At 43.1% G+C, this 13,662-nt stretch overlaps 2 protein-coding genes and 1 pseudogene across 2 annotated transcripts; 1 reads left to right on the top strand and 2 right to left on the bottom strand.

The window, feature by feature from the left end:
• Nucleotides 1-342: 342 nt before the first annotated feature.
• Nucleotides 343-3,635, bottom strand: LOC116253280 (UDP-glycosyltransferase 92A1-like; annotated as a pseudogene).
• Nucleotide 3,636: 1 nt separating this feature from the next.
• On the bottom strand, nucleotides 3,637-5,103 carry LOC116253279 (UDP-glycosyltransferase 92A1-like). The gene has a single exon (XM_031628043.1). It carries the CDS (start codon nucleotides 5,101-5,103, stop codon nucleotides 3,637-3,639), a length of 1,467 nt encoding a protein of 488 aa, XP_031483903.1.
• Nucleotides 5,104-5,792: 689 nt separating this feature from the next.
• LOC116253589 (hydroxyethylthiazole kinase) lies at nucleotides 5,793-9,239 on the top strand. The gene is made up of 2 exons (XM_031628492.2): nucleotides 5,793-6,301; nucleotides 8,715-9,239. The coding sequence occupies exons 1-2, from the start codon at nucleotides 5,807-5,809 to the stop codon at nucleotides 9,114-9,116; spliced, it is 897 nt and encodes a 298-aa protein (XP_031484352.1). The 5' UTR covers nucleotides 5,793-5,806; the 3' UTR covers nucleotides 9,117-9,239.
• The last annotated feature ends 4,423 nt before the right edge of the window (nucleotides 9,240-13,662 follow it).

Here is a 13,662-nt window from a genome sequence, read left to right as displayed (position 1 = left end):
GCTTAGTATGCAGATGAGATTGAAATGAAATGTTGGGACATATAAAACATTTTTGAAAGTAATGGTGGGGGAAATAATCACATCTATTACATGTGAGACAATAGTTTTAGAGTTATTGGGTAGGTGGATTGGTGGATGATTTATGATTATGGGTTGGTCAAGGATAGATAAGACATTGGTGATGTGGTGTGTTGCACCGGTGTCAAGAATTCATGATTGGCTGGTTGTGGCACAAGAAATGAATGATGGGAGCTTACATGAAAGATTTATTTTGGGGTCATTGGTACCTTGGCTTGAGTTTTCTTTGAACTCAAGAAATTTTCGAAATAACTGAGTTTGGGACTAGTCGATAGTAGGGGACCTCGTGGCGTTCACCTTTGGTCTTGTTGGTGCATTGGAAGAACCCGACTTGTTAGGAAAATCAACAAGGAAATAACACTTTGCCTTAATGTGGCCGACTTTCCCGCAATGCTCGCATTTTAGTCGAAGTCTTCCCTTCTCCTTGATTTTATTATGTTTGTCTCCATCATGAGACTGAACAACAAGATAGAAGTCCTTTGATCATTTTGAATAATATTAACGTCTCTTTGTTTTTCTTATTGGATGAGAAGAGAGTACGCCTTGGCAATGGTTGGAAGATGATCCATTAATATGAGTTGACTCCTACCAGTTGCATAACTATTGTTGAGTCCCATTAGAAATTACATAAGGTGGTCCTGTTGGTTGATCTTAATAGTTTTTACGGACCCACAAGAACAATTAAGAACATCGATATATATAATCCTAATTCTTCACACAAGCCCTTATCTAGTAAGCTGCATTGAATGATTGATGTTGTCTGCAATTTATGATTTGTTGTTGTATTTGGTATATGCGAGGTCCATTCATTTGGGTGAATCTGGCTTTAAGGTCCCTCCAAACTTCTGCTGCCGACGTTGCATGGATCACATTAACAATCAAGTATTTATGGATCAAGTTCAAGATCCATGACTGGACAAGATTGTACTGGACAAGATCGTTGCATCGCTCCCACGTGAATTTGAGAGTTGCAGGGCTCACACTAAAAAGTTGGCGAACATACAAATGATGCTTCACAGCTGACGTCCACTTTGGCACCAAGAACTACGACTTCCAGATGGAGCGCCACCTCTTCAAGCGCAGGACTGACGATATTTACATCATAAACCTTGGAAAAATTCTTTTAACGTGGCAGAGCGCCTCTGCTCAGAAGGCCATCGCACCATCAAGCTCTGGAACGCTCTCGATGTAAGTACACGATTCAGGACGCCGACAGCCACACTAATTGGGTCAGCTGCGTCTGGTTCTCCCCGAACACCTATTCTCCCACCATCATCTCAGGATCCAGGGTGGTACCGGTTCCTCGTCTCTCCGGCCAAACCGCACGTGCAACCTTTTCCGCCTTACCAGATTCAGAGAGATTGAGAGGCAGGCCTGGGACAAGAACGTCAAGGTGTGGAGTCTCACTACTGCAAGCTCAGGTGTACCCTCACTCGCCACGCCTGCTACGACCGTCGCCGTTTCCCAACGGGTCTCTTTGTGCCAGCGCCACGGCATTAATCAGAGGAGAGCAGACTCAACTCTGATGACATCTGGCCTATTATACTGATGACATCCGGCCTATCATAATAATGATCGATTGGGGCGCTCGATTGAAGATGCTCTCATATCATAATAAACTTGTAAATGTGAATGAGAGAACGAAAGAGAGAAAATTTCAGTTGTTTGTATTCAATCTATATATTTATAGTGGGCGTACATATTTATAATGGGCGTGTTACACAGTTTCAGGTAAGTCTAGGTAAGTCTCTGAATGAGATAACAAGATCATGTAGAGATTGGATCAAACTGTTGATAATGTTGAAACAAACCTGTTGTGATACTAAATTTTTGGCTATGAAAAGCGCCGCAATAGGCCACCTTATGAGCGGCTTCCCATGGAAGAGGCTCTCCAGCACCGAGTTTCACCCGCAGTGGCTCAACTCTCAAGAACCCATCCGTTGATTCGTGGGCCAGGATGGTCAGTTGGGGAGCCCAATTCCTCACTACCAACCGTCGTTTCCTCTCCCTCATCCTCTTCTCGAACCCCTTCGGCAACCATTCCGACGATCTGAATTCTTCCTCCAACTTAAACTCCACCGGCGGTCACACCACCTATATGAAAGCCACCACGCTCTCCTCCAAACCCATCACCAGCGCTTTCATCTGAGACGCGAAAATGGTGTTTTGCGAACCGAACGATGTGTACAGAACCGAGACGGGTTGGTGGAGGTGGAGCCATTCCATGCAGTCCTCCGTGGAAATGCTCGGTTCCTTCACGAGTAGTGATTTCGCCTTCGATGGGTCGGTCGAGAGGCAGGAGGAAGGCAGCGCGGGGCCGATGCACCAGATGGGTCTTCCTGGAAAGATGGTGGTGAACTGTGTGACTGGCGTGGGTCACTGCTAGTGAATCGGCCCACGCTCTTGGTCTCCATCGCTTTTAAGCGAAAGATCAATTAGTGCCCCTCAATTATTTTTTTTTTTTTTTACCCTGGTAGTGAGTCGTTTTAAGCGAAAGATCAATGAGTGCTCCCAATCAAAAATTTCTGACTCTGGTAGTGATTCGGCCCACGCCCTTGATCTCCATCGCCTCTACCATGTTCACCAAGACCCCGTCTGCGCCGAGAATCATGCTGATCTCTTCCCCGAGGAAATCCGGCCACCTGGCATTGTGGGGGAGCTGTGCGCGGTGGAGTCTGATGTCAGCACAATCCGGCAGCCCAAACTCGTCGGAGTCAGCCTTCGTTTGGGGGAGCTGCTGCCACAGACGCCATTGGTTCTGATCTGAACGTTATGTAAGGGTTTCGTGATCGGTGTTTACCCAGGTTTCCTTTGTTTTCGTGACTGCGTCAGTGAATCTCTTGCGCTTCACGTTTTTCCATTCCCAGCTTTCTTTGTGGAGCATTACTAACGTAACGTAGGGTTTAACCTGAGATCTTCGTTGGCGAGAAAAAAAATGACTAATACTAGGGGTTGACTTGAGTTGTCGGATAAATAGGAACAACGGGAATTATCTTTAATTTATACCCGTATAACAAACAGGACTTGAAATTTTTTTAGCTTTTTCCTTAAATCTTTCTATATCCTTCTTATACATTTTAAAGCATCTTTTTCAGATATATTCGAGGGTTTTGCATGATGTGACTGCATGTTGTGGTTAGATTTCATAACCAGTCAGATCTTCTTATTCAAATCAAATCCATAAATCCTTCAAACAAGTGCGTTAAATCTGCATGTGTTCGTTGATGAAACAACGGTTTCTCAAAATTCAAAAATGAATTTCCCTGGAAAAGAAAAGAAAAAGTGAAGGTGATATTTCAAAAAACTTGTAAACGACAAGCTAAGAAGAAGGGATTCTCATTAAAAAAAAGTCTAAAAGACAGAAAGAACGTGTAGCAACAAAATGATACAATACACTAATCCGCAAAGTGGTACAGTAAACGTTTGGTCATTCTGGCATTAAGAAAATAATAATCATGTCCCACAGCCATTCCAATCAGAATACCACACAGTGCAGCACGAGGACCTGTTGAACCAAGAACGCGATGAAGCCCTGCCGCCTGTTGATGCCTTGTCATCTCACCTGGAAAACGCAGTTTCAAGGAAATCATTCATGGCGGCAAAGGATGAACCGACGCAGTTGCCTCCACCACCGTCACCAACCTGCTTCCTCCACGCCCCTCTTAACACTTCTCTTACTTCACTGGCCTTTCTCCTCATCTCCTCCCTCTTCTCCGTCTCTCCCATCGCCAACGCCACCACCCTCACCACCTCTTCCTTCCTGACTTCCGCCTGGTTCCCCCTCGCCAGCTCCACTCCCACCCCCATCTCCTCCTCCATCATCTTCGAGTTGTAGAACTGCTCCGCCGCAATAGGCCACCCTATGAGAGGCACCCCATGGCTCAGGCTCTCCAGCACCGAGTTCCACCCGCAGTGGCTCAAGAACCCACCCGTTGATTCGTGGGCCAAGATGGTCAACTGCGGAGCCCAGTTCCTCACCACCAATCCTCGCTTCTTCTCCCGTATCCTATCCTCGAACCCTTTCGGCAACCATTCCGACGATCTGAACTCTTCCTCCAACTTAAACTCCACCGGCGGCCTTACCACCCATATGAAAGCCACCCCACTCTCCGCCAAACCCTTCGCCAAAGCTTTCATCTGAGACGCGGAGATGGTGTTCTGCGAACCGAACGACATGTAGAGAACCGAGCCGGGTGGATGGTGATCAAGCCATCTAGTGCAATCCTCTGGCGAAATCCCCGGCCGCTTCGCGAGTGATGATGAAGACTCAGTTGCTGGAACTGGAAGGGCAGAAGGGAGCGCAGGGCCGATGCTCCAGATGGGTCTCCCTGGAAACAAGGTGCGGAGTCGCTCCATGCCCTTGGGTTCCATCTCCCTCACCGAGTTTACCAACAGCCCACCTGTGCCAAATCTCAGTGCCCACTCTTCTCGGAGGAAAACGGGCCAGGGGTCAGAGGGCGTCATCGTCTTGGCATACGCGGAGATCTGTGTGCGGTGGAGGCGGACGTCCGGGAAGTCCGGTAACTCGAACTCGTCGGAATCCGTCATGGCTTGAGGCAGGTGCAGCCACAGTGACATGTAGATGCAAAAGCCATAGGCAGCTTGGGTCGCAAAGAATGCATGAAAAGCGCCAGTAATGGAAGCAACGTCCACCGTCCAGCCAAATAGGATGTCAGCAATGAGGCACGGCGGTTGATCCGCGACGGGGAGGTCGCGGAGGTGTCTTTCGAGGGCGGGGCGAAGGGCGCGTGAGGCGTAGCAGAGACGGACGATGAGGGGGGGAGGGAGGAAGTCGGTGCAGTCGCCGTCGGGAGGAAGGCCGTGGGAGGAGGGGTCGAAGGGAAGGGCAGCCAGGCGGATGGGGGTAGAAGGAGGGAGGATGGAGCGGAGCTTGGGGAGGTTGAGAGGGGTGGTGGCGATGGTGATGGTGTGGGATGGGTGGTGGTGGATGATCAGGTTGGCGAAGGTGACGAAGGGTTTGAAGTGTCCCCATGCCAAGAATGGCAGCATCACTATGTGACCCATCTCCTTTACGAGAGGGAGTGAATTAATCACAGGATTTCATACTTGGGACTCTGCACATTTAAGCTGCTTCGCCATCTAAGGATTTGATTTTAATGGAGGCCAATGAACGTCTGAAGGGACGTAACGGATCATATTCGTTTGCCATGTCATTATAATACTCGTTTGGATATATTAAAAGTTGTTTTGGCGTACTGCATTAAGCTCGTATTATTATTCCTTACTAGAAAAATATAAATTCAACTTTTCTAATTTTTAAGAGCACTAAATTGGATGCTGATACATATGTATTCGAATCTGATACCCATGAGATTTAAATCCAACTTCCCGGTCGGTTAATTTGGATGGGTCTCTTCTTGATAAATGGGCAGCTCTCTTGAACAATGAGAACATTTTGCATGAACCCTAGCTAGAGGTACTTTTTTTTTATTTATGTGTTGGTTTTGAATAGCTACATGCGCATATGCCTTAGCTGTTTGGTAAAAAAAAAAAACAGATAAAATGATTCTTTTGTAGAGCAAGTCTATTAGAATGCACGTGGTTTAGAAAATTTGATTGAGAACAAAAAAAAATAATAATAAGGGGACCACCTAATGGGATTCTGCAACATGGGAATTGATTATCCATACATGAAACCCGGGACCCGACCCGTTTGCTTTTTAACTGGGGTGCTCGGGGTCGGACGCGGCAGAAACAGCGGGAGTCAATGGGAAAGAGATTGGGTTCTGATGAAGAAGAAGAAAATGAAGAAGAAGAAGAAGAAGAAGAAGACGAGGAGGAGGAAGGAAGGTGGGGGGTGAAGGCATGGGGTTTTCTGAGTAGAGTGAGGGACTCCTTCCCTCTGGTCCAGTGCATAACTAACTTCGTCTCCATGGACCTGATGGCCAACACCCTTCTGGCAGCCGGTGCTTCCCCTGCCATGGTCCACGCTCTGGAGGAGGTCCCTGACTTCACCCCTCACGCCAGCGCCCTCCTTATCAACGTCGGTACACTCACTCCCTCGTGGTTGGCATCTATGAAGGCTGCCGCCGAGATCGCTAACCGGCTGGGCAAGCCCTGGGTGCTTGACCCCGTCGCTGTCTCCGCCTCCGGTTTCCGACTCCGCGCTTGCCTCGAGTTGCTGGACCTCCGGCCGGCAGTCGTTCGGGGGAACGCTTCGGAGATCATCGCTCTCTCCGGTGCTTCTGCTGGACCCAACAAGGTGAAAAGGAGTTGTTCTTGTCGCTCCTTTTTGTTCTGCTCGAGTTCTTAAGGTTCTTTCTTTTGTGGGGCTTTTCTGTTGTCGATGAAGTTTATCGGATGGAAGTAGTGGGAAAGTAAGTGAATGAAAGAGAAAACACATGTTTCAAACTTTCAATTAGAAAATATTGATAAACCTTAAAATAGAATATAGCAAATGGAACTATATATTGGATTCTTAGTCTGCAACTTCTTTCACGGGCAAAGGAAAAGGAGTCCAAAGGCCAATTTTGTTTATGTTTCTCGAGTTCTTAGTGGGCCACTATCACCGTTCACGTCAGAGGCATTTTCTATTTAGAGTTTTTTTTTGGGGGTCTTTTATCTGTTTGAGGAAACTACCAATTTGGAAAGCAATGGTAGCGATATTAAGTGGAATTGGGGAAGTATGCTATTTTCCGTTGATTTGAACTGAAAGTGGAACAATTTCAAAGGAAAATGTTTCTACCTGGGAGCCGTTGGAGCAAAACCATGCAGAGAAGCGTAACATATTGGCCTCAGGAATCACAATAGAAGAAACCAACAAAACTAACAAACTATAATTGAGCCTGTTCATGTAGGATCTCGAGAACAGCTTCGGAGGGTGATATGTTCCAAATTGAAAGAAGTTGGAGGGAAGAACCTGCGTATTGCAAAACAAACTTGAATAAGTTCGATTTTCTCCTGCATGAACTGGTGCCTACTCGGCTGCCTAGTCATTTTTGTAGATATTTGACGGCTGCCGTCTATTTGACGTTCTTTGATTTACAGGCCAGAACGCTTTTACGTACTTTTTACGGTAGCTAAGCGACGGCTTTACTTGGATTATGGTACTAGGAAAATTAGTTTGTGTTTCGTTTTGTCTGTTTCATTTGTTCTTTTTCTCCCTTTCCTTTTATTTTTTGTCTCTGTTTGAATATAGTGTCGTTATGTTTTATTCAGATTTGGTTGGTTATATGAACACATAGTCAGAGCGCTGCAAAACTGGCTTAGTTTTAATCTCATTCTTCTAAACCTTCCGAGGGCTTTCCCCACACGTTTCCTAAGAAGCAAAATCTTGTGATCTCGTCCTGTTAGGATCTTGCTTCCTTCCCACCTCTGTTTTGGGCAATCTAGAGCTCTGTTTCTAGAAACCTGAGGATTGAGGATGATGACCTTACAACAGTTTGAAACATTTCAGATATCCCTAGCGATTTCCTAGGTCATTCATGTTGTTCTTCTTTGTAGTATTCAACCATGACTCCATGACTTTGTTTTGACTAAATTAGATGGGCCGCCTCTTGCTTTCATGTTATAACCTCACCTCATTGATGAGGAAATTGTACTGGAACGTTGCATAGCTCTTCTTGGATAGGAAAAAAGACTGAATTTTCGGCCCTGATTGTGATCATGTATCAGCCATACGAACTGTAAAATTCTGTCATTTTATTTTGTTCTTCACTTTACAGATTAGTGTGCATATATTTCATCCACATTAAGCTAGTTGACTGATAAAGAGTGGTGCCAAATGCCGAAGCTTGTCAGTTGAAGCTCAACATATGACGAATGGTTAGATAGGTGAAAAAGTCATCGAACAGATACAGCACAAAGAAGACAAACTTGGCACGTCTATCACCCTCTTGATATCTCACTAAATGGACATAGTTCCAGCCTCCATTTCTAAAACCTACTTTGTGTACTCATATTAAATTGGGTCCTAATGTCAGAAGTCAACTCCTATCATGATTGTATCTCCATATCATCTAGCGACCTAATTTAAGGGAAATTGAACTGTCTAAATTTGCCAAATCTATATTATTCTTTCCAAATCTTTGTCCAATAATATAGGGGTTGTTATCTTATAGGATGGCTGCATACATGCTTCCTCTTTTGCACTTCCTCACGTCTACTGTTGTAGGCTATTTGTTTCAAGTTTCTGCTCGGAAACGCCTGTATTTTAGGCTTTTAGTACTTCTGTTAGACCTAAATTTAGTAAAATCGTCAACTTTAAGAAATAATTGAACATTTGCTATTTACTTCTCTCTTCTTTTTGTCAAAGTCAATTCTTAGTCCTCAAGTAGGGTAAAGTCTTTGTGATTTCGGGCAACCTTGCTCTGCCTAGTGCCTACCCAGGGTGTTTTGATAAGTGTCTCTTGCAGAGGGCATAAGCATGTTGACCATCCAATAATTTACCTCGACTGGATGAATAAACTTACACCTCTTAATGAACACCAGTCCCACTGAAATTTTTACTTGTCTATGACCTAATTCATCTGCATCTTTGTGAATCAAAATTCACTATTTTCCCTTCCAAAAGTGCCTTTTCCATGTCTATACCTGATATGTTGCTGCTGTTACATTCTGTCTGTTATTGCTAAATAATTGATGCTAATTGTTGTCCTCTGCTTATTCCTCTCAAGGGGACAGATGGCACCCACAAATCAATAGAGGCAATAGAGGCAGCCAAACGCTTGGCTCAAACATGTGGTGCCATAGTTGCCGTTTCCGGGTCTGTAGACATCATCACAGATGGATGGCAGGTGGTTGGTGCATGCAATGGAGTTGCAATGTTGCAGCGTATCACAGCAACAGGGTGTGCAGTCACAGCTATTATTGCTGCTTTTGTTGCGATAGATCCTGAGCGCGCTTTGGATGCCACTACAGCAGCACTCTCTGTATTTGGTGTGGCAAGTGAACTTGGGATGGAGAAGGCTTGTGGACCTGCTTCATTGCGCATGCACTTGATTGACTCCCTGCATGGCCTTGACAAGCGCACTGTAATTTCACGGGTTAAGGTCAAACCTGATCTAAATTGTCCTTGAACATATGCTAATTGCCTAATTCCTTGTGCTGGCATGCTCTGAACTGCCCTGGAATATGTACTTTTCGTCTATAAGCAGTGAGAATTGAGAGGTCAATAAATAAATGTTACAGAATTATCTTCTTATGTAATCTATGGAAGATTGCGCTTCCAAAATAAGAGATCCTTTTTATCAAAGTCAGTGGCTCAAGTTCTCATAATTGTTTTACCGTCCATGTTTGGACAAGATATTTTCATCTTAAAACCAGTTAGACAAATCTTGCCCTTTTCTTAAAAATTATTGATGCTTCAAACGACCGTTTATGCTGTGGAATCCTTTTGAGATTATTACTTATTGCCTAGTTTGTACTGCAAACTTGGCATTGCTCTCTCGAAAGAGAAAAAGAAATTGGATGTAATCATCATTTCTAGCAGTTAAATAAAAATTGAGTTGATATAAGGCACCATTGTAACATAAAGCATGTTTTATTTGAAAAAACCTACAAAAACACGTTAAAAACTGGTCAGCCAAAAGAAATGCCAAAATGAACAAAAACATGAAAGAACACATATTTTTGTGTTTTTTTTCCTTTTGTTGTTTTGTTCCGTTTTCTTCATATCTTTGCTACTTTTTGTGTTTTTTACATTATTTAGTTATGAGATTTTTATTTTTGCTGAGATTTTCTTGTTGTTTGTCTAAAAAAACAACTCTGTTGTATTATACCTGAAACAACCTTGTTGTTCATACCCAGAAATGATATTTGTGACAACTCAAACTGTGTTAGACTGAATCTTGAAAACTGAAGCAGCTTGAGATAAACTTGTCGTATTTACTGCTTCCATGTCAGTAGTGAATCTTGAAAAATGAACCAACTTGAGATGAACTAATCGTATTTACTGCTTACATCTACATTGTCACGCTTGGTTTTTCGTTGCATTTATAATGTTTAAACATTATTTATATGTATTTATCTTGTATACATCTTAAGCTTTCACAGTGCCAAAAAGTCGTGCTGAAGAGCTCGTTGAGAACCATACAAACCAGTGTTGTCTATATATCGCTTCTTATTGGCCGATATAGCCATATGCACTGTATCGGCTTATAGCGGGGCCCCGCTATTGAGCCAATGCAGGTTGTTGGGAAGGTATTATTTGTTTGCTGGATTATCTTTTATTGTTTTTGAATAGGCAAATGGGAATGAACGGAAATGGGCTGATATAGACCAATGCCCGTCAGTATCAGCCATAATTGTGCGTATACCAACACTGGGAACACTGATGTTAATTTAAGTTCAGGTCAGCTGTGGCATTTTAATCTGTACCACCATAATTATATGGTATGAAACTTTTGTTTTACCTGGTCAGTTTTATCATCTTGACTATAAAATCGCACTTTGGTCATGTTATACATTGCTTTCCTCATACCCATACGGCCATGCCCTCTCCTGTGTAAAATCTTCTTCTTCTTCTCGGGCAAAGATGGGACACCTACTAATGCTTATTATTTCTGTTCCTGGCACATGGTCACTTTAGGCCCTTTGTCAAGCTAGCCAACATCATCCTCCGCTGCGACTCATCGTGAACCACCAGTCATTCCCTCCTCGACGTCCCAGGCTCCGGTTCATTCTCCATGCTTCCTTCTTCCACGCCAATCTGTGTTTGCGACCCCTTTGTGCATCGCCCGAGAAATAATAAGCTAGCTTGGACGTCCCTACCCTCTGGTTCATCCTCCGTGCTTCTTTCATCTTAGCCTCCGTCACCCCTCTCATTCAGCCGTCGGCAGCATCCTCCATGCCCTCCTGTCCAACAGCGACCTCTCTGCCTGCCTCATTGCTCATGTGCTCCATTTGAAGGGGCGGTAGATGTGGCACGACGCCATCGCATCTGCCGTATGCCGTCCTTCACCACAGACCGCGCCCATGTGGCACAACATTTTGCATGTCTCTGTGGCTGCACCTCCTCCATAGAAAGAATGTTCAAAATCATATTGCCCAGACAAAAGAAACTATGTCCTCAGTTTAAATTATTGATATCCCATCAAATTAATGACACTAATAAGTTACCTGTTTGAGTCCACTCACCAAGGTCAAGATGTCAGTATCCGCAAAAATCTCTCTCAGTTGCTCTGGAAAGGTTATTGCATACATTTACATCACAAATATCTTGGGAATGAAGATGGATCTAACTATTTGCTGTATCCAATTAGGGCTCGCCTTGTGTGTGTTAGTATTAGTTAACCTAGATACTTCATCTAAATTGGTTCCTTTCACCATGTAATCTGTTGAATCAATCATATTTGCACGTTTATTGGCACGTCTGAAGTTTAGATTTTTGATACAGTTTCCTGTAAGTCACTGCCCTTGACATAACAAAAACAGGTCGGAAGCTTATTTAACTTGGTCAAGTTCTCCAAACCAAAATTATTCTACCACGATGAGATTTGCACTGGTTTTAGGTATACCAACCTGGCCAAAACCCTGTTGTAATCAAAAGATCGGCCAATTCATGAAGTGCATGAATCTTAGTGGGCACATGTTAAGGACATCACATTCACAGAACACATGGTTCTATATACTTAGCATGATTATATCCAACTTTTGATTGATAAATTTAGAAACAACGTCTATGATCGCTTCATCTTTCATAAAACAAGAACATAAGAGTTCTTGAATTGTGTGTTCTATTTATACAATTTTCTTCTTGTCAAATGCTCTCTTAAGTAGCAAGGAATGGCCTTACTAGGGGACCATCAGCAAGAGATACTATTTTGAACAAGTTTGGCAGCCTTCTTCATCGAATGATAGATATTGAAAACCAAGACTGATAGTGACAAAATCAAAGATCAAAATCAAGACTATGATTTTGTTTACGCTGGATTAAAAATGATGAGATGGCTAGCAAACTATCACAGGTGTCGTACCAAAAAGTAGTTCATGTTGCGAGTTTTAAAGCACGTGGAGACTGTGTTTTATAAATCTACATCAATCTTTGGCAGCCTTCTTCATCAAATTATACATGTTGAAAACCAAGGTTAATGGTGATAACAGAGGTTATCCATCCATCGTTTGTCGAATCCCCAAGATTTTCATCAATGGACAAAATAGTCAAGACTGATTCGTTACGCTGGACTAAATAAACTAAAGAATTAAAGCAGATGTTACTGAATCTTTAGGACAAATTCATAAAACACGGACACAAAACCCATGTTAACAAATGACTCCTTCTCGCTACTTGTAACTCTATTTTATATTTGACTCAGGGACACCACATCTAAGTTAAAGGAGTCTAATCACTGGCTTGGTGCATAAAACCCCAAAGCTAGCACCCGCGCTTGACAGGGATGGAACCGCTGACCTTGATGAAGAAGTTGAAGGTTTTGAATGAGGGGCCCGGCCCCATCTTACCTTTTTGTGGTTGGTCAGATAGATTTAATGACATCTGCCCCCCCGGTGACCACATGTGGTCACGATCAACTTGTACCGTTTGAGAGGAAGTGCCGGTCCCACGACTTGATGGAAAACTTTTCTCGCCTCTCAAGTACTGTCGTGAAGTGAAGCGACGCACAGCCACAAGTTCACAAAAGCTCGTACTTGAGTACTTGCGAACACGAAAAAGAGCCGAAGAAAAACCTAATTATTGTTTTGGTGTGGCTTGAAACTTGGGTTTGAGAGTTCTAATGACGAGTTAAATCTTGATTTTCTGCACAGCCGCAAGTTCACAAACCATCCTCACAAATACTGAAAACTTGTGCTTGAAAAGTGCTGAATCATTTTGATTCATTTTCTAAAGTACTAATGTAAATAATCTCACTTTCTCACTAATTATTGTACTTATTTTAAACACTAAAAAAATTCAATGGGAGTAGAAGTTCGGTGCCAGCTGATTTGGGGAACAGAAATTCTCACTTAATACAAATTTTAACAAATCTAACAAAAAAAAAGTTACTTTCCAATAATAGTTAATACTGAACGACGAGGGTCTGTTTGGCAAATGAAACTGTTACAAACTGTACCATGAATCTGTCTTAAAAGTTATGGCGGACAACACTTTTTTATAGAACAATTACATACCGTTCCATTTGCCAAACTGATGGTATTGGATGTGGACATCCGATGGAGAAAAAGAAAGATTTATATGATAGCCATGAAATCACAATGATCATTATTGAGCTTCAAAAAGATGGTTCCCTAACTTTCCTTTGAAAATTAACCTTTTGATTGATGCTAATTACCGCCAATGTTGAATCAATTTGGTCATGAGAAAAGCGAATCATTCTCTTTTCCTTTTGAAACATCACTGCTTTGGGGTTGGAATCTCATGCCATAATCCCGCTAAATTCCTTGTTCTTGTGCTTTGTCGTGATAAAAGTGGCGTTGAAAAATCTTCATGAGGTAAGTGCGTGCTTTGGTCTTATTCCTCGATCATCTTTCGTGCTGACTTTGCACCTGCCTCGATTATTCGATGCATCTACTTATTCCATCGATTCCGTTTGACCGCACTTGAGTTATTTAGATAACCAATTACCAAACTCAATTGGAACTATAAGCATCAATAGAGTGAACATCTAA

Source organism: Nymphaea colorata, chromosome 4 (assembly GCF_008831285.2).
Source record: "Nymphaea colorata isolate Beijing-Zhang1983 chromosome 4, ASM883128v2, whole genome shotgun sequence".
Taxonomy (NCBI): domain Eukaryota; kingdom Viridiplantae; phylum Streptophyta; class Magnoliopsida; order Nymphaeales; family Nymphaeaceae; genus Nymphaea; species Nymphaea colorata.
The sequence above is the reverse complement of the archived record's forward strand: the minus strand, read 5'-3'. Positions and strand labels throughout refer to the sequence as shown.

Coding starts and splice junctions, on each gene's coding strand:
- LOC116253589 (XM_031628492.2), top strand. CDS start 5,807: ATGGGAAAGAGATTGGGTTCTGATGAAGAAGAAGAAAATGAAGAAGAA. Junction 6,302..8,714: donor CTTCTGCTGGACCCAACAAG/GTGAAAAGGAGT, acceptor ATTCCTCTCAAG/GGGACAGATGGCACCCACAA.
- LOC116253279 (XM_031628043.1), bottom strand. CDS start 5,103: ATGGGTCACATAGTGATGCTGCCATTCTTGGCATGGGGACACTTCAAA.